Source organism: Anser cygnoides, chromosome 19, assembly GCF_040182565.1.
Source record: "Anser cygnoides isolate HZ-2024a breed goose chromosome 19, Taihu_goose_T2T_genome, whole genome shotgun sequence".
In the NCBI taxonomy this organism is placed as follows: Eukaryota; Metazoa; Chordata; class Aves; order Anseriformes; family Anatidae; genus Anser; species Anser cygnoides.
In genome coordinates this window covers 3,119,274-3,142,497 of record NC_089891.1, presented here as the reverse complement: position 1 = coordinate 3,142,497, position 23,224 = coordinate 3,119,274, and the positions used below count along the sequence as shown (strand labels likewise).

The 23,224-nt window shown below is 54.2% G+C and overlaps 1 protein-coding gene across 1 annotated transcript in view; it reads right to left on the bottom strand.

The window, feature by feature from the left end:
• The window catches only part of HS3ST3A1 (heparan sulfate-glucosamine 3-sulfotransferase 3A1), a 30,964-nt gene extending 9,690 nt beyond the window's left edge, over positions 1-21,274 (bottom strand). The window contains exon 1 of the mRNA XM_066980334.1: positions 20,364-21,274. Within this exon, the coding sequence (XP_066836435.1) occupies positions 20,364-20,944 (581 nt within the window). The 5' untranslated portion in view covers positions 20,945-21,274. The remainder of the gene's footprint in view (positions 1-20,363) is intronic.
• Between the last annotated feature and the right edge of the window lie 1,950 nt (positions 21,275-23,224).

The following is a 23,224-nucleotide window of genomic DNA, read 5'->3' as shown; positions in this document are numbered from 1 at the left end:
ATCCCTCCGGGCACGGCAGCCCCAAGGGGTGGCCGAATTCGGCTAAAACCAGCGCTGCTCTCAGGTCTCCAGAAGCCACTCCAAGGCACTGGAGCAGACCCGCTGCTGCTGGGGCACCTCCCGGACACTGGCTGTGGGCATCGCCGTGGCCAAGTCCTTCTCATGCTGCTCCTTTGCTTTTTCTCATTAATGCCTGGAGGACCAAATACTTAACAACTGTCCCAGTTTTTCAAACAGAGACTAGCTGTGGCTGCAAGGTGTTTTCATCAGTTTACCTGTCACAGGATCACAGCTCCTGCCATAGCAAACTGCAGCAAAACAATTTAGGAGAACAACACCAGCCGGACACTGCGTGAAACCAGCACCCTGATGTGGAACCTGGGGGGACGTGGGGAGCCGTGGGTCTCTGCCCCAGACCCCACCGGGCTGCTTCAGTGCCTGGATAAGGAAAATGCCACTTCGGAGCTGGAGGTGTCCAGGGAGGCTCTGAGCTAAAAGTGCTGTCTGTGGCGAGGAGCAGCACTGCTGCCTGTGCCCGAAGCACTGCACCAGGGGGTCGGCTTTATTTGTAAAGAAAAATATGTATTAAATAACTTATATATACAAAATACATTATATGTATATATTATTTTAATTTATAATAATTTTAATAATTTTTAATTTATTTTATACAAAGCAGTTTCCTTAGTTTGCACCCCTGCTGCATGCCGAGCACTGCAGGCAGCTCCGCAGGCCTGCCAACACTTCAGCATTTAAGAAAGTCTCTCCAGAAAGCATCTCACTGCCCCCAAAGCAGGGACCTGGGCACTCAGCTGTCACTGCAGCGTCCGCGGGTGACAGCCCAGCGCCGAGCTGAGCGCCAGGAAAAGCCTGCTTCCCTTCAGGGGAGCTGGGAAACCCATCAGAGGCGCGGCGCAGAGCGAGCAGCTCGTTTGCAAGGGCCCATGGCTGATGACGCCGTGGGTGCACGTGCTCCTTCCTGACTTTGGGGCCGTGAACTCACTCAGGAAGAGGAGGAGCAGGAGCGATACCTGGCCAAGGACTGGAGCTGCAGTGGGCTCCGGACGTGGGGTCGCTGCGCCCAGCTGCAGGCACACGCTAACGGGGGGCACGGGGGCTGCGGAGGGGCAGGGAGCAGCTGCACGCAGAGGGCTCTGTGCTCAGCAGCACGGTGCCCCCCCGTGCTGTCACTGCCCCCCGGGGCACACACTGATCCTAATTACAGCACACAAGCCCTCTGCCTAATTGCGCTGATTAATTAGTGATGGCCAGAACCCCTCTCAAGTGGTGCCGAGGGGCAATGCCAGCGTCCTGGTGCCCAGCACCTGTCTGGGAGAAGGACCCATGCCAAGGGGTTCCCGAGATGCGGCCGTGCTGGGACACATCTGGGACACAGCTGGGCACCTCCCGCAGCCCAGCGGTGCCAAAGTGCCACTGGCAGGCAGGAACACCCCGGTGCCATCGGCCCTGCAGGGCATCGGTCTCGGCTGGAACAAGGACCTCATCCAAGCCGAGGCCACCCTGGGTGGCACAGCCGTGCCCCGGGCTGCCCAGCTGGGCTTGCACCGGGGCCGTTTGTCATCTTCTGTCCCCTGGCACATTTCTGCACCCATTAACGAGGGCTGCGGGGTCCTGCCCGGTAAATCCCATCTGCGAGCCGCCCGCTCAGCAGATACGGATGACCGAGCTCCATGACCGAGCCCCCCAGCCCTCGGCCACAGCCCCCTGCCCCACATTGACAGCCTTTATGGGGATGGTAACACCAGCAGGCACCAGCTGAGGCAGCCTCCCCCCGTTGGCTTCGCCACGTCCTGCCTTAGCCACCCTACACCAGAGGAGCCCAGCGGTGGCCTCCCCATGGTGGCCTCCCCATGGCCTCCCCCTGAGCTCCTCGCCCCTGCTCAGCACCCCTCCAGGCACTGCCTGCAGGCAGCGGGCGGGTTTGGGACACCCTGCGATGGGGAGCCCAGACCCTGCCTGACCTCACCACGCCAGCACCCAGCACCTCTGGCAGTGACCCACATGAACTTCTCCACCTTTCCACAGCCTCCCCAGCCCCACATTCCTGGCATGAGCTTAACAGCAGCAGCAGCCAGGGAATGGAGCTGCAGGCACGAGCTGCTCGCTGAACCCGCGCAGCACCAGCATCCCCGCAGAGGAGCAAGGCAGGGACTCCCGTGATGTCCTAAAGTTTCTAGTGCAGTTCCCAACTGAGACATGGTTCCTTACTTCCCAGATGGATTCGCTTGGCTAAATCCAGCCTTGTGGCAGCTGGTTCTGGTGGCTTTTTGGTGCTGGTTTTACTCTAAGTGTGGTGCCTTGATGAAGGCTGACACCGGTTCTGCTCTCTGCTTCTGTGATTGTGCAACCTGCTGATTGCCCCAGATGACACCACAGGAGGATTTTTCCCACTGAGACAATGGCAACGGAGGCAGTGCGTGGCTGACAGTGAATCCCATAAACCCAGCCCTCACCTAAAGCAAAAGGCTTACTGCAAGGTGCGTGCCTCTTGTGCCGTGGGAAGGGAGCTCCACGCCTCCTCCCACCACACCTTGCGATGCAGAAAGGTCACAGCCTCTGCAGGGACCCACATGGACGTCAGCCTGTGCCTCGCCCTCCAATCTGATGGTAAAATGCCCCGTTTGGGGGCCTGCCTTGCCATTCTGAAGGCAGGCCACTTTTTTTGTTCATAGTAAAGCTGTGTCTATAGGAGCTGATCTTTAGGAGCCTCGTGTGTAAACAGAGCAGGAGCTAGCATGTGCTCTGAAAAGCTTACTGAGTAAAAATACAGAGGGATGAGGGAAAAAAAGAAAGGAAGAAAAGCCTAAGTGAGCCAGTAGCAAAGTTGAGCCTGGTACAACAAAACCTCATGGCTGTTCTTCTTCCCTAAGAGCACCCCTGAAGTGCTGCACACCGACACTCCCAAGCACCCTGTGCATCATGCAAAGCCCCCCAGCATCTCCCCAGGGGGACCAGAGCAGCACCTTTCCTCGTCACTGCTGGTGAGCCCTGCTGGTGGGCTCAGCCTGGCCCCTGCAGCCCAAAGCAATAAGCAGCTCCTGTACAGATTGCCAGGACCATACGCCTCAAGTGCATCACCTAAAGGGGAAGGATAAGGAACTGTTTATTGTTGGGAATGTCTCCCTCTCTAGGTCTCATTTTTTGATAAATTAGCTTCAGCTTCATTACCCCATGATATATTTCCCTTGACATTTAATTATACTTACCCCAAACACATTAAGCCAATCAGTCTGAACAGCTTCTTATTAATATGCAAATTTCGCCTTCGAAAACCTGGGAATCTGAAAAATCTCTTTAGGCTTCAATTAGGGCTGATCAGGAAGTTGGGCACCCCAAGAAATGCCCTCCTGCTCTGAGGACAGAGGGGGGTGGTGTGGCTGGGGGGGGCTGGTCCCACCAACACAGTGCTGCCTGATTTATGGTTGGGAGAAGGGGACGCGGCTGTTTATGGCACCTTGGCAGGCCTGCCCTCATGAACACAGAGGTCGGATCCTACAAACCACGGTGGTGTTGGTGGCCCATCCCCATCCCGGCCCCAGCTGCCCCCAGCCCTGGGGACACAGTGGTGCCGTGCTGGGCACCACCGAGCCCCCAGCTGCGGGGCAGCCTCACCTGCACACCGCAGAGGATGCAGCAAAATCTCAGCCCTGGTTTAGCAAAACAAACAGGAACCCGGCTCCCCGTAGTGATGTTTGAGCGGGATGTGATTTGCATTGGGCAAATAAACGGAACCACGCAATTAGCCATCTGCCCTGGAAAAGATTTGGGTTTTGCTTTCAAGCATCGCTTTCAGCCCCTCTGTTCTCATATCCCCGTGAACACCACGGGATTTTCTACTCAGAAACCAACGGGGAATAAATTCATTGAGTCCTTCCTGTAAGTAATTGGAGGGAGACACAGGCACGGGCACTACAGCTGTGGTAGCTGCTGGCCTCCCAGACGGGTTTCCCGGGAATTACGCCCATAGGAAAGGGCTGCCCGAAACCGCTTCCAGCCCTTGCAGGGTTTTCAGCTCACCCCAAAAACCTTTACTTGGTCAAGCTGTAAGATTTCCTGGGAGCTGCTGATGACCCCAGCGTCTTTTCAGGAAGAAGCTACTGGTTGCATTGTATTTCAGAATAGCTGGCAGTCTTTAAAAAACACGATTCGCTGTAATTCCTTTTATTCACTACGGTTAGACACTAAAACTGGAACTACACTGCAGTCAGCAAAGTACATAAATAGTCCAATTTTGTAAAACAGCTCTCACAAGCAATGAAGAAACCCAATTTGCTATTCGCTATCATAAAAATATCTCTTTTAGTATGTAAATCAAAATAAAGTGAGCAGATAACAAAAAAAATAAACTCAACCCCACTGCTCTCTGCCCGAGAGCACAGGCAGCTGGCCCTGGGGAAGGGCTCGCCAGCCCTGTATAAATACATGCAAGAGCAAATCTGCTAAAAAATCGCAGCCTCCACTTTGTTTTCTGAAGGTCCCAGTTTATCCTTTGGCAGAAGAGGGAGGGCTGGGGAGAGGTCGGCAAGAAACACAATCCTTTCCTGTATAAACAGTATCGCTCGGGCTGATTTTAAGTGCATCATATGGCATATATTTCATGTGTGTATACAGAGGGAGAGAAGGAGAGATTTTTCAAGCCAGCTAGAGACGTAAAGTGATCTTATATCATCTAAAACCAACACCTCGCTCGGACTTCTGGCAGTTTCCCTTGCAGTCGTCCCTGCCACCACCGCCCCTTCCCCCCGGCCACCGGCGCACGCTGCAGCCTCCCCCATTATTTTTCACAAAGGCTTATAAATCACTGTGGAAACTCTTATTATCTTATTTTCCCTCTGCTTCCCTCTTGTCTGTTTTGAGAAAAATTAATGCATTTGTCTCCAGAAAAATGTGCAGTCTCTATAATTCAGTTTTAAAACAAGCACAACTAGCAAATGGATAGACCTCGGTTAGGAGACTCATTTTTCATGTGAGTAATTGAACCCTTCCCTTCGATTTTTCCTTTGGGTGTTAAAGACAACTGATGCCTTCCTGGAATTTTCTGAGGTCTAAAAAAGATGGAAGGACAGACAGGCAGACAGAAAGGAAAAGCAGAGGGGAGAGAGAGAGAGAAAGGAAGAAGGGAAAAGAAAGAAGAAAAGGAAGAAGATGAGGGAAAAGGAAAAATAAGGAAGGAAGAAGGGAACAAGAAAGAAGAAGAACAGGAGAAAAGAAGGAAAGAAAGAAGGAAAGAAAAAGAGGGGGAAGTCTGAAGCACATCTCAAAGCAGTGGTGGCCTCTACAGAGCGAACTTTGGGGATCTCAAACACCTCAAACCCAGGGCACCCCTGCTGCCGACGGCACAGCCAGCTTTGCCATAAGCTGGGGACTCCTGCACAGAGCAAGATGGTCCCGTGAGGAGCAGTAAGTAGGATGGTGGCTCTCAAACCACGCCACGCGCAGCCCCACACCGTGTCCTGGTCCCCGAGCAGCCCCGAGGCTGGCACCGAGGAAGTCGGGGATAATTCCAGCAAAGCCACAATCAAGCGAGCACTCAGGCCAGCAAAGTCTATTGTTCCTTTGTCTTTCGCTGCATTATCTCTGTCCCCTGGGAGCTACATTATTGCCTGCAATATATAATGCGATTTGCTTGTTTTCCATGTCCGCCTCATTTTTCTTCGACACAAACACACTTCAGACATGCACGCTCACAGCAGCGCACGCATTCTTCATGGGAACGAAATGGCCCAGAAAACGTCGCCGTGCGTTACAGATAGCGTTTGAAAATAAGCCTGCAGGGTCGGTGCAGTGAGGCTGGTGGGATCGGGTGCTGTGGGTCTGCAGAGCATCCCTGGGAATCCCTTGGATAGGAGAGGAACTGGGTCAAGGAACTGGTTTCAGGAGTGTGGCTGCGCTTGGGAAGCTGCAGGCAACGTGAAGGAGGATGAAATGATGTCTGCAAATTGGAGGGATGTGGAAAATCACTGAATGGGGGTGATTTGGGAAAAAAAGAGGTGTTCTCCCTCCTCCTTCCCTTGGGAGGGGGAGTCCCTTCATGTTTCACAGACCAAAATCGGCACCCAGTGAGTGCCCGAACTGAAGCAGCTGCACTAGAGCGGCCGAAGCCTGAGATGCATTGATAATACCTGAAATGGGAAGAGGATGGGGGCTGAGGGCCCTGGGGGCTCTCGGAGCAGGGACAAGGCTGTTCCCTGTGCTGCAGGGACTCCGCGGGGCACAGCAGCAAGGTTCTGGGCTGTTTGGCTCCCAGTGGCAGCAGTGTAACAGGGGATGAGGCGCGCTGTCAGGGAGGTAAAATCATCCCCCAAGATGCTGGGGTGGAGTCCTAAGCAACTCGATAGCGATGATTTGGTTTTGGACCGTACTGCGATGTGCTCATTACTGCTGGAGACACTGCAGGTATATTTGTGCGTGTGCTTTATGAGAGAGCCAGACACCTGAAAGGACCCCTGCTTTTGAGAACAGAGGTTGTTTCTTAAATTATGCTGAGAAGTGACTTCTTTATATATCACCACACACTTCCTCCTGCTGCAAGGCCAAAAAATCCTTTATCTGTATTATAAAATAGAGAGACTGACCTCAGGCTATGATCTAAAATATATGGAGTCACACAAGTTTACCCTTGCAGTCATTCTTCATCCTTCCCGTGCCAATTCTTTGTCCTTTTGCTAAATGAAACTTTAATGGCTAGGAAAGGGCTGCCTACTTTCATTCCTGGAGCAAAGCAGTCAAGTGCAAAGAGGGCAAAAGTCTCCAGAAAATAGAAAGCTTAAAAAGATTCCTCGTAGCCTGATTTGCAAGTTCTGGGCAAGGCAGGGGCCAGTGCTGGAGAAACCGTGCAGAGCAATCTCACCCTGGCCTCCTTCAGCCCCACAGTCTATTAAGGGATTTTAGCCACAGCTCAAAAGGTCGTGCATTAAGAGCTCTTTTCTATGCTCAGCTATTCCACCTCCTCCCAGGGAATGCATCGCTGTCTCACCCGGTATCAAATAAAGCCATCTGACATATTTCAGGAATGTTCAGCTGATTGCAGATCTACATTTCATGAGCGCATTGTGCAGCAAGTGGGGGAAGAGGCAGAGCTGGAGCCCACCCGAGGTGGGTCCGGGCGATCGCCCCAGGCTCCCTCCACATCCCCCACAGGGGCAGAGAAGGGATGCGGAAGATACCACTTGGACATCAGCCTGACACCAAGGTTTCTGAGAGGCAATGTAAATGTAATGTTAATTTAAAACAAGTAATAGTAATAGTAATAATAGTAATAATAGTAATAATAGTAATAATAATAATAATAATAATAATAATAGGCATTGACAAACTATGAACGGATGAAAATAAAACCAACTAGTGACCTGGGTTTTATGCACCAACTTGACTCATTCCGATACAGGTCATTAAAGTCTCCTCTTCCTGCTCAGCACCAAACTGAACGGGGCTGGAGGTGTCAGGTCAGCTCCCACAGGCACCCACAGCCCTCGTCCTGCAGGGACGCTCAGAGGCTGCTCAGCAGGAGCCACCTCCTTCCCAGCACCGTGCAGGGACCCTGCAGCCCTTCGTCTGCTCTGCAGCCACTTCAGAAAGCCCAGCCAGGACCCCTGGAGATGAAGATTTTGAAGCATGATCAAAGAGATGCACGGAGATAGCAAGGAGGATTAATGCTTTTCACAAAAGCTTCTTAGTTATCCCAGTGGGTCTTTTTTCAAAGGGGGCTAGGGGAGTTAGGCACTTAAACCTCACTCGGATCCTTTATTTAGCCTGCAAATCCTGTGCTGGAGCAGCGCAGGAGTGCGACCCCTGAAGCACCGCTTCCCAGGCATGTCTGCCCGAGTGAAAAGCTGAATTGATTTGGGCTGGCTTGGTGGCCTCCTGCAGCTGCTCCTCCTAAGTAGCAGTGAGAACGAGCTTTCTGGTGGACACAGCTGAGGGTCCAATGTATTTAAAGAAATAAATATGGGCCCAACGACACACTGAACCCACATGGGCTGTGTTCAAGTGCTCCAGCTCTGATTCACTGTGGCTAATGCTGGACGCAGAGCTCAGGGTCACAACCTGTGGCAGAGCCACCTCCAGCCGGGCGAGTGATGGCAGAGTCAGACTCATGGAAACACGGAATCACTTAGGTGGGAAAAGACCTCCAAGATCATCAAGTCCAACCTCTAACCGAGCACTGCCAAGCCTACCACTGACACATGTCCCTAAGCACTGCCTCTACACGCCTTTTGAGCACCTCCAGGGATGCTATTCTTCTCTGTTGGGTTTCTCTGCTCTCTCCAAAGAAGCTGCAGGAACCACTCATTTCATGGGTTTGGTTATATTTCACTGCTAATGTCTCCCTGTACATTTTTTCTCCATTGCTAGCCTTTTACAGTAAAAAAATGTAGAAAGAAGACCTGGGAATTTTGTTCCCCAGATGGTTCGTGGTGCCTTGCTCATTGCAGCACCACTGCTCACGCTGTCCTGGAGGGTTGCAGCAGGAAAGCAACCCGGAAAGCAGGCACAAACAACAAACAAAGAACCGTTCTCATGCAAATGTCCCTCGGGACAGTAACAGCACCGATAAAAAGAAAAGGGCAGATGAGAACTGCACACCATGGTCCGGCCACAGGGGATGCTTTCCAAGCCTTCCCACCGGGTCCCCTGGCTTTCATTTCACGTCCCCGTCACCGCGACGTGGACACGGAGCCCGTCCGCTGTGCCCCGGCACAATGCGAGCAGGGCCGGTATTGTCGGGAGGCAGGGCGCACATGCGATGTGCTATTGTCCCTAATTTGATTAATGAAGCGATCACGCTAACGGGGCACTCCACACACCCCCCGCACCTTGTTACGAACCCACGCCAGGAAATTCCCATCAGAGCATTAATTCGCCAGTACTTGCCTTTCCCAACCTTGTCAGGTAATTGTTTATGAAAAGATGAATGTATACAATAATACCGGGTGAAGGGAGCTGATGTATGTGGTGTTAATGAATGAAATAATCAGTTTGGTAATAACTGGCATGTGTATTTGTCAAAGGGGAGCCAGCAGGACATTAGCATTCTGCAGCCACCAAACCTTTATCTCCTGGGCTTGTGTTTGACAACCGCCCCCAGATAGTCCATGAATAAAATACAGAGTAGTACCCAGACATAATTAAACTGCCAATGTGGATGTACCTAAATGAACTTGATATCTTAATGACACCAGATAGCATGCGAGGAAGGAAGGCGGCGTGGAAGGGCTGTGTGTAATGACCGCAGCCAGCCCGGCTGGGGGCTGCCCGGAGCGCCCAGGAGCCCTGCTCCAAAAACCCTCCCATGCCCCAGCATCTCTGCACCAATCCTCACCGGAGCACCCGCTCCTCCAGAGACCTCCGGCATGCTATTGTGCAGCACAGATGGGATTTTAGGATCACTTAACATGATTAAATTACCAGACATATCCCTCTTTATTTTTTTCTTTTTAAAAACTTTCAGCACGGAAACTGCATTGCAAGGAAAAGCCACTCACTGGGGACGAGCTGCTCAGAGGACGGGGACCACATCCCCAGGTAGCTCAGCGGCATGTGCAGAGCCACAACTCATCCTCATCTCCATCAGCTGCCGCCGGCAAGCCAGATGCTTCTGCTCCCAGCAGACATGGGGTGCGATCCTGCACCTGGAGGCTGCTGAGCACCCTCCTGCGGGCACCGCAGCTGTCCCGAACGAGCTGCCCTGCAGCTTTGTGCAGCTTGTGGGTGTTTGCTCAGAGAAGGCAGGGTTCAGCCCCCTCCTTCGGGGAGGCACCGCGCTCAGTTCACACGCTCAGGAGGTAATTGCCACTTATTGCTCTAATGGTTCCCATTTTAGCAGCAAATGAGCAATGTACAGTAAGTATCAGTCTTATTAAAGAAATCATAATGGGAAATTAGAGCACACACTATGGGGAAGGAACACTCCCCTGGTTACGTGGGATGTGGCCGTGCTGACATTTGACAGCAGCACAGTGCCTGCCCGCTGCTGCCCGAACTCCAATTTATCTGCACACAATACGGTCAGTGCGTAGGAGAGCCACCGGCTGCACGCAGCTTGGCCTGGGCTGCAGGGACTAAACTGATGGGGCCGCTCAGAAACTGCCCTGAACACATCCTGTCTCCTTCTAAGAGGAGATAAGGAAGCACCACTTAATGAAGAAGTATGGCAAATTATGGGGAAAACATTTTAAAAATGGACCACGACAGGGAAAGCCAATGCGGAGAGCAACCTGCTGGAGTTAGCGCGATGTAGGAGGATATATTGAGGTGTTAAAAAAGGTAACTCCTACTTGGGCCAGAAAAAGGGAAAAAGTGGCACCAGTGTGTCCCAGGGCTGCCAGGGGGACAGGAGGGACCTGCTCACCATGACACAGCTCGAGAAATGACACTTGCCCTTGGGAGGATATCAGAGAGGCAGCGAAAGAGCTCCGGGTCCCTGCCAGGTAAACCCTTCATCTTGCTGCACCCTGCCCAGTTTCCCCTGCTGAATGCTCGGCCCTGGCTGCCAATTATTTAACCATTGCTTTCTTTCACGGGAAAGGCATCCCCGTGGTGCACCCTCATTAGCCAGTAATGGTGATTTCATTAGATTAAATAACTCCGATGATCCCCGGAGACCAACTGCACTTTAAACATAGAGCCGCGGAGTTAGAATTACTGTTATTTAACATTGATTAGATTACGAGGCAAATCCAATTTTTCCCCTAAACATATGATGGCTACGATTTGCTGAGCAGGAGACGTTCAGGACGGCATTCCTGGAAATCCACGGCAGGGGGGCTGTGCCCAAGTCAGCAGTGCAGGACTCAGGCTGGAAGGACTCGCTCCGAAAACAGGAGCTGCAGTGTGTGGATGATGGGATCGGCTACAGTGAGATGCAGACAGACAGACTGACAGACAGACAGACTGCAGTGAGTCTGCAAAACTCACCAGTCTGATAAACCTGGCTTTGTACTGGGGATGTGTATAGGAAAGGGAAGGCTCCATCTGGTTCCTGGCAGGGCAGGGTGGCCGTGAGGGTGACCAGGAGCAGAGTGGGACCCATCAGGGCGCTCATCCAGGTCTGGCCATGGGGAATTTGGTAGAAGCTCCCAGGGCTGGAGGGGAAGAGAAGGAGCCGTGTCCCCAGCAGCTCCAGCCAGCAAGACTATCAGTGCCTTCAGGGAGAACCAGCATCCCAGGCACAGACGCCAAGGTGAATCCAGATGGAGGGGAGAAAGGAACCTGAGGTGAAGCATGACATGGTGGCCCCTCTCACCTCTCCCCTGCATCCCTATAGAAACACCCTCTGCAGAGGAAACCCAATCCCGACATGAGGCCGGGGGTCCCCAGGCAGCTCTGCCTGAGGCCGCCAGGGCTCTGGAGCTCAGCTGGGAGCCCCGCACGTCCCCTGCTGCCCCCATCCCTCTGACGGGCTCCAGGGCCCCGTTGCTCAGGTCCCCCATGAGGACAGGGTGGCTGTCACCTCCTCAACACCTCCATCCCTCGCAGCTGGCTGTCACTGGGCGAGAGTCCAAGCCAAATTCCTACAAGATGAATAGTAGGGTTTAAATTACACCTGGAGCAAGGGGGAGCAAGCGAAGGTCCTACTAGCTGTGGGGCAAAGAAGCTGAGCAGCCTGCTGTCCTGTACCTCCTCGAGATGTCCGGACTCCTCTACCCGACTGTCCCTGATGTCCCGGAGAGCCCCTAGGAGCAGCCAGGGCTCAGCAGGTCACACAGGCTCCTTCAGCCAGGTGTGGGCTTTTGCAGTGCTGCTGGGTTTGGCCAACACAGCCGAGGGGAGGCCAATGGCTGCTGCGTGGCTCCGTCACTGCCACAGCCCCTTGAGTCACCAGGCTGCACGGATGGGGGTCTGGAACGGGGACACCTCCGGGCATCAGCTGCAGGCGGCAGGTTGCTGTCACTTGGCCGAGCACCCCGCGTGTAATTAGGAAGCGATGAGCAGATGAATCCTATGAAAAGCAGAGGCACAGGCCCTGAAATCCACACCCAAAGGCTTTGCTTGCTGGGTGCTCACATGGGGCTGCTGCCCACATCCCACCAGGAGGGATGGGGCCCACACCCATGGTGCTGGAGGCGGTCAGACTCATTTAACAGCTGTGCTCTGCATCTGAGTCAGGCTGGGAAGTCCTTTCCCCTTCTTGGCCCTTTTGGGGGCTCCCAGGCGTGCACATCCCACTAAATCCCTTCTCTCTGAGTCCCTTCCTGTGGATTCCCTGCGGGAGGCAGAGCCCAGAGAAAGCAGGCGGGGTGGCATCATGGCACATTGCGATTGCAGTGCTGAGGCTGAGCAGCTTTAGCAAAGATCTTGGTACTCTGTGAGCTAGCCCCTTCCACAGGCAGGGAAATTGAGGCTTGGGACAGACCTGGCCTTTGCTCACCATCACTCAGACAGGTTGAGGGAGCTTCCCAAAGCCTGTTGAGATGCGAAGCAGAGACCTTCTCTCGCTAATCCTGTGCTGCAGGGGTCAGGACACAGGGCTTCCCTGCAGTGGAAAATCCAGGCGCCTCCTTGCTTGTTTTACCTTGAGCAGAAACATGGGAATTCTTCCCCAGAAAAGGGCTTCCCAAACTTCTCAGGTCAGACAGTGCGAAGGCATTTCACTAATGTTGAAAGATGCTCATCTATGGTGCTAAATGTTACAATACAATAACATGAAAGTGAAAATGAAATGTTAATGACAAAATGCAACATTTTGGAGCTCAAAGATGCGCGTGTGAATGCACACACACATATAGACCATCAGATAAACACGGAAGTCAAAACAATTGGTTTTGATATTTTCCCATAAAAGGCTCCCCCAGCAAGCAAAGGATCCAGGAGGGTGCCCTTTTCCAGCTGGAAATGTCAGAACAAATCACCCTGACTTTTTGAAATTTTCAGCAGAGAAATGTCCTGCCAGACGAAAAAATAATAATAAAAACTGAGCAGCTTCAGACAGTGCAGGCGCCTTGGAAACTAAAGGTCTCTCCCCAGGGGAAGGCTGCGGACACGACTGCTCCCAGCCACCGGTCAGGGCAGGGGACACTGCTCCAGGAGGTGGCTCAGTGGGACCTAGCTGAAGCTGCTCCCTAGAGGGAATGACACCCACGTGAGGTTTTACACCCAGTGTCTCCTCCATCTCCCATGAGAAAGCAGGCAGCAGCCCTGAGTCCAGGGGAGCTCCGGTGGGGAGCTTTATCTCCGCAAGAGATGGCATTGCAGCAGAAAGAGCAGGTCATGAATCTCCTCCAGGAAGCGAGAAGGATGGGCTTGCCATGCACGAAGGGCAGCGGTGATTACTTCTGCTGAGAGATTTCCTCCTGCAGAATCATGTTTGATGAAAGAAACACCGAGAATTATTCACTTCCTCGAGCATCTCTCTCTCTGTTCTCTCTGTGGATGCTGTCCTGCTAACGCACCCCTTGGGGAATCGCATGGGTTCAGCCGGGTGCAGCTTGGGGTGAGCGTGTTTTACTCCAAACCACAAAAACCTGAGCTTCCTGGGCAGGGGACTGTGCAGGGACAGCAGCCAGGACACCGGGGTGGCCCTGGTCCTACAGACCCTGCACGAGCAGCCCCACTGACCCAACAGGGCTTTGTAACAGGGTAAGAACCACATCCTCCAGCCCTAGGAACGTAACTTTAACTGCAACCTAATCTGCTTCCCTTCCCTAATACCTGCGCGTAATGAGAATTTGCAGAGATTTATGGCCACAGCAACGGCCCCTGTTCCCCCTCGCCAGCCTCTTCTGTTTCACTGCGCAGGCAGTTTGGGTTACCTCAATGCTCTCCAGGGGAAAAGCGTAATTAGCAGCTCAGGAGTTTTAATGCAGATGTCAGGGAGGGAGCACGGGGGGGTTCTTCTCAGGTTTGTTGATCACTTGTTCGTTGCTCTGAACTCTTTGGAAAGGACCCAGCTCCCTTCCCCCTCCCCAGACCCAACTGCTCTTATTAGAGACTTCAAAAGGTCGGGGTGAAATCCTAGCTGGGCTGCGGTCAGCGGGCACATTGGTGGGGACGGCGCAGCGGTCCTGCACCCCAGACCTGACCTAATTACTGCCAGGAGCCCCCAAAGGCAGCGGAGCCGATGGCAGGAGGGAGGGCTGCCTGCTGGGCTGGGATTTGCAGGATCTGACCTCAAAGGAGGACTCGCGATTTATAAGCAGGGTGAATTCGCTGCTTCTCAGAAGAGCATCGCAGTTTTTGCCATAAATGGGCTCTGGCCCCAGCCAGCTGGAGCCTCGCACTGCTTTTCACGAGGCACGGCTCTATGAATTTAACTGACAAAATCTTGGACAGTCGAGGCCATATTTTCAAGATTGCTCAGCACCAGCAGGCAGGGCCGGGGGAGACCCAGCTGCAAGGAGACCCAAGTGCCCCAGGGCTTGGGCAGAGCTGTGGGGTGGACGAGGACAGTGCCGTCCCCCTCCAGCCTCCTGCAACCAGAGACCGGGGCGTGAAGATGTGCTGAGGAGGAGGACAGGGCCTACAGACTTCTGAACTTCCTCATGTAGACCATAGGATCTGCAGAGAAAAGAGTCCAGTAAAATATTAATGACTTATTTTGATGCTTGCTGATGGGAATGGGGTTGACTTCTCCCTGTACGCCAACAGGGGAACTCATCCCATCATCAGGAATGGACACAGACCCTGGAAGTGAACTTCTTCCTGACCAGAAAACAAAAGTAATACATATGGATGCAAAACACCTAAAAGCACCTCCAAAAATAACAACACTTTTGGGTTTATTTAAGGAATAAGAGGGGAAAGAGCCCAGCCCCATCTCTTTGCACTTTGATGTCACTGGGATGCCACGTCCAGACGGTGCCATCAGGCATGTACACTAGATGGCACTCCACCTTGCTGCGAGGGGATGGCGAGCAGAGGCTGTCCTAAGGCTCCTAAACCATGAGATTAGTGGGGACATAGCCACTGAAAGCCACTTGTGACAGGGAAAGGTCCCTCTGTAGCTGCCTCCCTGGTGCTCTCATCACCTCAGAGCCATGGTACCACCTAGGTTGGAAAAGGCCTTCGAGGTCATCAAGCCCAACCATCAGCCTGACCTATGGCATCCCAGCACTACACCACGTCTTGTAAATACCTCCAGCAATGGGGACCCCACTGCTTCCCTGGGCAGCCCCTTCCAGTGCTTGCCCATCCTGTCTGTGAAGAAATTCTCCCTGATATCCAATGTAACCCACCCCTGGTACAACTTGAGGCCGTGCCCTTGCATCCCGTCACTTGCCGCCTGAGGCCTGTGAGGCCTGCCCTCAGCCTCCTCTCCAGACCGAGCCGCCCCAGTTCCCCCAGCGGCTCCCCCCAGCTCCTCTCTGCCAGCCCCTTCGTGGCTTTGCCGCTCTCCTCTGCCCAGGCCCGAGCAGCTCAGTGCCCTTCTGGCGCTGAGGGGCCCAAATCTGAACGTGGTGCTGGAAGTGCGGGCTCACCGGTGCTGTGCACGAGGGTACAAGACCTTCCCTGCTCTGCTGACCATGCTGGTCCTGAGGCCAGCCGGGGTGGCACTGGCCTTCTTGGCCACCTGGGCACGCTGCTGGCCCATGGGCAGCCGGCTGCAGACCAGCACCCCCAGGGCACCTTTCCAGCCATGTTCCCGAGCCCGTGTTGCTGCACGGGGTGGTTGTGACCCAAGAGCGTGCTCTCAGCTGGCCAAACACAGCACAGAGTGTGACAGTCCCTGGCTGGACCGAGAGGAGCTGGGAGCTGCCAGTGAATCTGGCCCTAAACGTGGCTGTGTTCGGGCTTCAGGACCTCTGCCAGCAGGGCTGGTGGGCTTCATCTGCTTGGGGTGGTGTTTTACCAACAGAATAGCACAAGAAGCTCAGAGCCCAAATGCCACCTTATCTCTGGAAAGAGGTATCACAGACACACAACCCTGTGGCACAAGGCAATGACATCCCTTCCATTTTACAGATGGGCAAACTGAGGCACACCAAGACATCAGCCAAGCCATAGAGTGCAACCTTCAAACTATTTCAAACCTTTACCAAAATGTCCTGGAGTATCTGAGTCCAGATCCCCCCCCAGAGGCAGCAGTGAAGCACGTGAGCATCAGAACCAGTTACAGTCCTTTTATAACAACTCTTTGGCCAGGAGACCAACGCTGTCTTTGCGCCTGTCTCAGCCTATCTCCACCTGTTGTTTACACTGAATTATCTGTGCTTTGGGGCCAAGACCATCTTTTGTTCCTTTTTTATACAGCACCTGGCACAATGAACTCAGTACAAGATATCTGATTACACAGTTAATAAATAAACAAGGACCTTGATCATCTTTAGCATGTGGTTGTCCAAGGCTGCAATTTTCAGAGAAACTGCTGCAGGCTGCGCCCAACGCTATTAGAAATTCAGATGTGTTTGGGAGACGCGATGTTCTCAGGACAAGGAGCAGGAGTTGCTCAACCAGAACTGCTTACAAGCAGGCGTGCACCTACCAGGGAGCAGAAAACCAAAACCACTCAAACTCAGTGTTGAATGGCACGAGCCACGTCCTGGGCAGGGCACATTCTGAATGCCCCACCAAAGACCTGGTGCTCCTTGCAGAGGCTGCAAGGCTGGGTGATAAGATCACTCCAAGGTGACTATTGCTACAGCAGCTCCCTCCCACAGATGTTTGCATCAAGGTCCTTTCTCCTGATGGCTGCTCTGCTGTTCACAAACTGTACTCGCTCCCCAAAGTCTCCTCTGCCACCATCCATGCCCTCCTGTCCCCCACGCCCACGCACCCCTGCTCACTTCCAGGAATACAAAGCACTCCCTGATGGTGCTGCTGAATTACGGGGACCACAAAGCCCCTGGACCTCCAGGCCATCCACCACTGCAGGAGTGGTCCAACTCCTCTGTCCCCTGGGCTCCGATTTCACTGTGACTTGGGGCTGGGAAAGTGCACCAGAAGGTGGGATGCAGCTGCAAACAGCTGCTCCCCCTGCTCTCAAACAAACCTCCTTGTTCTCCATCCCAGACCTCTTCTGAGACATTCTCTGTTCCCTTTGACTCAGAAGCATCGCTGGTTGCCTAGACTAAAAAAAAAATGAAGGGAAAAAAAAAAAGCCTTGGAGAAAAATCCCAAGAGGACATTAATTAGGAGACAGAGAACTCCCCAGCTCTGGGAGCACCAGGGAGGAGCAACGCTTAAACTCCCAACCTGACGGGGTAACTTTGAAGCACCTTTCATCTCCCCCTGGATCGGGTGTAATCTAATGACATTAGCTTGGCTTCGCTCTGGTGGAATTGGCACTGGTGCTGCAGAGGCAGGGAGATTAAAACATATGAAATAAATGTTTCTGGGGTGACTGACAGTCTAATGACATTCCAACAGGCAGCTCAATCAGCACGAGACTAACAAAGGATCAGAGGGAACCAGCCAGACTTGCAATGTCACCCACAAACACAGATTTTGTTTTTATTCCGGCCTTTTTTTTTTTTTTCCCCACTTGACTGGATTAGCCCCCATTCTGGAGTTGTCCCCAGGCTGTATACAGCCGTACGAGGGGTGGGGGATGGCAGCTGAACACTGTTAAAACACATGCTCACCTGCTATTGAACTCTGGGAGCTCAATAGCCTTGTTCAGGGCTGAAGCAGCGATTTCTGTGCTGGGAAGTCAATGAGAGCATTGTGGGCTGCCCCCTCCCTCCTTTTGTCCCCGTACGAATAGGAGACTTACAACCCCGAAACAGAGAAAGCTGCTTTCGGCGCACAGCTTCCCTTGATATTCAACCCACACACGAGCACAGAGGTGTCACACTTACCAAATTAAATCACTCAGATTGTTTTTTTTTTAAATCAGCATCTCTGTAGGACAGCTGCCTTCCTGCCCAGACACAATGCCAGCTAAAAGGGGAGCGATTATTCCACTTGATTAACGGACAGCACTGTCGATTGCTTTTGTGCACTGGGGCACCCCGGGACTCCCCCGAGCCAAGCTCCCACCTCCATCCACCTCCAGGCACCGCCATCTAAGTGGTGCTTCGGCAACACCGCGCTGCTGCTGCAGCCCTGGCTCATCGCCCCGGTCATCCCGCACCACGCACAGCATCCCACAGCTGGCACTGGGGATGCTCTTTTGTTTCCAGGAGGAACCGCGGTCCCCTTCATGCCCAAGATCCCATAGCCATGGCCTCGATGTCTGCAGGTGGCACCCCTGTGACAGCCCAGCCCCGTGCTCCTCAGGGACCTGTGACCAAGCCTGGGGTCCCCGTCCCCACTGCTCGGTGTCAACCGCAGCGAGCAGCCAACAAGCAACCTGTGTCACTGCAAACAGCCAGGAGCGTTTTGTTCCCTTCGACAGGGCGCTTGCCGGCCGTGCCGGCTTCCTGCAGGCGCTGAAAGCAAACCCAAGTGTTTATACCTTGTAATGATGCTGTTTAGTCTGACTGCTGGGAAACAGAAAGGCACATGAAACCTAAGACTCTGATGCCAAAGATAAGAAATCAGGACCCCTGGCAAACATCTGGTGATTTCCCCGGCACTGAACCCTCATGGAAGATTACAAAAAAACCATGGAGAGAGAGAGAGAGGTTTTTTTTTTTTTTTTTGAGTATTTACAACGGGCTGGTCACCGGTTACCAGCGGGTCGACACCGCAGCTCTGCCATCACGACGGGACTGTGTGCGTTAGCAAAGATTACTCATACAAGCAAAGCTGGCAAGATTAGGTCTCAAAGGAATAATCCCATACAAAGAATTCACTGTACCTCAGCCTCCACAGGGCTAATAAAAAATGGTGAAATTCAGTACATCAAATACCAGCACAAACAAACTGCAGCAATTAATGGGAGCACTCATGTACCAAATGCTAAAACATAATGATTACACAAACAGCCTGCAGGGCAGCACCTCGAATGAGTAAGAGCTGCAAGATCAAGACCAAACCTCTGGAAAATTAAATCCCCTGTGCTGAGGACCGCACTATGCGTTAAATGCCCGTGGCTCCTCCTCTGTCTAGGTCTGCTCTCCTTGCCCAGGCACCTATTCCTGACCCAATCAGGGCTATCCCACCCCTGCAGGCTCCCTGGGGCTTCGAGAACATCCTCAATAAATGAGCTTCTCTGCATATCCACCATAAATTTCAGTAGATGCCACCCCGATGCCATGTGTTTATTTTTCAAAGTCAAGGCTTGATTAAAGTTCTTGAGGTTTGCAGATTCCTTTTAAACATTTCCTCTCTGATACAGGGTCAGCATGTGGAAATTGGATAAGTGCGCACTAAAAATATAATTCTGTAGACAGCTCCAGCCCACACAAAAGGAAATCTTTCCTCTCGGAGAACCCACACTCTGCTGCCTGCAGAAACCCGGCGCGTTCCTGACACCGGCGGATACACAAGGAGGCTCATCGCTTCCACGTGTTAAGACTTTACATAAACACTCGGACTGTCAGTACTATCCTACTCCACATTTCAGTACTGTCACCACAAGCTGAGCCAAAATCAGCCTCTCTTCTCTGCTAATAGTGGGGCTTAACTTGAAAGCAAAACGAGCTCCAGGGGTACCCCAAATCCTCCCCTTTTTGCTTGTGCATTCACGAAAGCCACAAACATACACTCACTATGCACAAGAGCAGCTTCTCCCGCGCCCTAAGCAATCCTTTCCGCAGGGATCTACCAGCATATGCTCCTCTTAACTTTAAAACACATGAGGAAGACATCTGAACACCAATAATGACAACGCTGCCCCTTGGCCTTGCCATTTGCTTTCTTTTAAAAGGGACACCTTTCTTTGGTTTAACCAAACACTGATTAATTGAAAGAAGAACCCCAGCTACTTTTCCTTTTTTTTTTTTTTTTTTTTTTTTTAAGGCAGGTGAACACAGGGACTGTGCTCCCGGCACTGATGGCTTTGGTTACCCATAACAGGGCTGCTGCAACATTTGCCTGGGAAATATGGGAAAGGTGCTTCTAGGGGCTGTGTCCGCAGGCTGCGGGTGGCAAGAGGCGGCAATAGGATGCTGTGCGAGGGGTGGCTCGGCTGGGACTCGGGCGACCAGCGGGTTTCCCAAATCCACAGACCCGAGGTTTGGGGCTTTTCTCCCAGCCGCCAGCATCCCCCTCACATCCCCGGGGCGAGGGGAGCATCCCCAGGCAGGAGCAACACTGGGGGCTGGGGACCGGGGGCAGAGGGGGGACTGGGGCTTTGGGGACTGGGGTGGCGGCGAGCAGGGAGCGGGATCCGGGGGGGGAGAAGCGGGCTCCGGGGGGCTGCGGGGCTGGGGGGAGCGGGGGAAAAGGCTTGGGGTCGGGGCTGGGGGAAGGGGCCGGGAGGCTCGGCGGCCAGCGGGGGGCAGTGCTGGCTCGGGCATGGCCCGGCCCGGCCCCGCGGCACGGCTGCCAGCCCCGTCCCGTGCCGCGCCGTGCCGTACCTGTACCAGGCGAGGCCCCGCTCGTAGTTGCGGTCGAAGAAATGGGGCTCGGCGCCGACGGCGCGCACGTCGGGGTGCACCCGCAGGAACTCCAGCAGCGCCCGCGTCCCCCCCTTCTTCACGCCGATGATGACGGCCTGCGGCAGCCGCTTGCTGCCTTCCCCCAGCAGCGATGTCAGGGTGCCGGGGGTCCCCGCAGCGCTGCCCCCGCCGCCGCCGGAGCCCCCCGGGCGGCTCCTCCCGGCTCCGGGCATCATCTCCGGGCCAGCCCCCGCCGCCTCCTGCCGCCGCCGCCGCTGCTGCTGCTTGAGCCGCTGCAGCAGCCGCTTCCTCCTCGCCGCAGCCGCCTGCCAGGGGGGCAGCTCGGCAGAGCCCCCAAGGTACCCCCCGCCGCCCCCTTCCTCCTCCTCCGAGGCGGCGCCGGCTGCGATGATGGGTCCGGGCAGGGTCTGGCAGCGGTCGGCCAGGCAGTAGAAGACGTAGAGGGACATGAGGAGGGAGCAGAGCATCACCAGGAACTTCTTGAAGATGCTGCGGGGCAGCGGCTCGGCGGCGGGGGCTGGCGCCGAGCTCCCGGCCATGCTCCCCCCGGGCGGCGGCCGGGCGCCCTGGCCATGCTCCGCCGCCGCCCCGCAGCGCTCAGCAGCGGCGACAGCGACAGCGGGGGGGGGCCGAGCCCCGCAGCATCCCCGCCGCCCCCCGGGGCTCGCCGCGGAGCCGCTTCAAGGGGGGCATCCCCCGTTGGGGGGGGGAGAGGAAGACGAGGAGGAGGAGGAAGGGAGGGGGGGGGGGGATGCTGCTGCTGCCGGTGCCGCCGCCGCCGCCCCCCCGGGGCCGGCCGGGGAAGCGCTGCCGGGGTGGGGGTCTCGGAGCGGGGCCCCCACGTGCGGTGCCGGCCGCGGCAAAGTTCGGCCGAGCCGGGAGCGGGGAGGGGAAGGGACGGGAGGGAGCCGAGGCCAATGGCACGGAGGGGGAGGGACCGGGAAACGCCCCCCCGGAGGGACGGGCAGAGCCGAGCCGAGCCGGGCTGGGCCGGGTGGGGTGGGCGCGGGGAAGGGGCAACGCCGATGGGTCCCCCCGTGTCCTCCCCACCCATGTCACCGCCAGCCCCGGGGGTGTCCCCCCCTTCCTTGCCCCCCCCCCCCCGGGTCACCGCCAGCCCCGCTCGGCAGCAGTGGGATGGAGCCAGGCTGTCCGTCCGTCCCTCCGTCCGTCCGTCTGTCCGCCCAGGTGCTCGGGCTGCCCCCGACCCCCCCGACCCAGCCCAAATTCCCGATTTTCCCGGCTCCTGCCCCCGTCCTGGCGCACACGGATCTCCGCTGTGCCCGGAGCAGCCCCCGGCAGCCTGCCAGGGGTGTAAAGCTCCCTCGGGACCGCCGGCAGCCCAGCACCGGACCCAACCTCAGCTTTTTCCCCGCTCACATCAGCAAACTGCCCGCAGCCTGGCCGCAGGACCTGGAGGAAATTTCCACAGCCCCATCGGGAGGCTGCTCTCCGAGTTTTCTCCTCTCTTTGCTGTCCTCCGAGAGCACGTAACACGTACGAGGAGCTATCAGCTCCGTGCCTCGGCTGCCTGCTTCTAAGGGCTTCGTTATTTCATTGCCTGTGGGAATGGCCTTTTAATTTGAAATGTTTGTCATAGATTATAGACTTTTTAAACAAACTTGCACATGAAACACTTGACTTAGATCTTTTTTTTTCCCCTCTGTTTGGTGTGGACCTAGCTAAGGAATTAAACTTCAACCGCTTGGAAGCAAAGCTGGTGTATCTACAAATTATTCAATGAAAAGAGGAAAAAAATTGCAATGAATAATAATCAGCCATCTGCAGAGCTGGCTGACTAATAAAAATGTGTTTCCAAATAGTAAACAGGCCAAAATTAATAACAAATGCTATTTGCAATGAATTATTCTATTAGATCTTCTCCCAACTTTATGACATTTTTCCTCTCTAAGCAAAGAAACTTATCTCGAATGTATGGATTTCCAAAGCCATACCCACCCCAGCTGCACGGCAGCCAGATCACTTCATCTGAAGTTCGTGAGCCCAATTCCAACCGCTGTGTCTGGAGCCCTCACCATACCGCAGTGTTTCAGGTATTTCAGTGCTTCAACATGTAAGTAGATGCCTGGTGTGATTTACAAAAGGCTATAAGCAGGTTAGGCCCCTAATACCTCTAGGCAACTACTTACCTCATTAGGAACCTAAATGCCTTTATAAGTCGGGGCTGTGATCCCAAGCTCATTGAAGTCAATGAAAAGACTTCGCTGACATCAATGGGCTTTGGAGCGGGCCCTGCAGAAGGAATGCGATCAATGGCAAGTGCTCTGACTTCTTCCTGCTGCTTATTACGATGCTCCTTTCTGGACACTTAGAACAATGCTCCATTTTCAGTTTGGATAAATGGTCATTTCCAGCAGAGGAAACAAGAAGGGAGATGTGTGGGAGCGCCGTGTCTGCCACGAGGCTGGGGCTGTGGCGCAGGACTCATGGTGCCTGCTGCTTTTCTCCTGCATTGTCCTGGAAATAAGGGTGAGAATCTCAGCTTTCCTTTAAAAAATCACCAGTTGCCTAGGGAAAAGAGGACCAGAGTCTATTTAAAAGTTTTAGTGCCTAGAAAGCAATAAGCCAAATATATCTGTATTTAAAAGAGCCGCACGGTATTTAAGGCAATCTTGCGATTTGTTTCAGAGCCTGACTCATCGCTCCTGCGTGCTGGGGCCGAAGGCACCGGGGGCTCCAGCAGCCACTCTCCAACAAGGAGGATGCCTTACCTGCTGGGAAGGGCAAGCTGAAGAAATCAAGAAGTTTCTTGCCCTGTACCCCACGTCATTGCAGACTCTGCTAGCACAGCTGCAAAA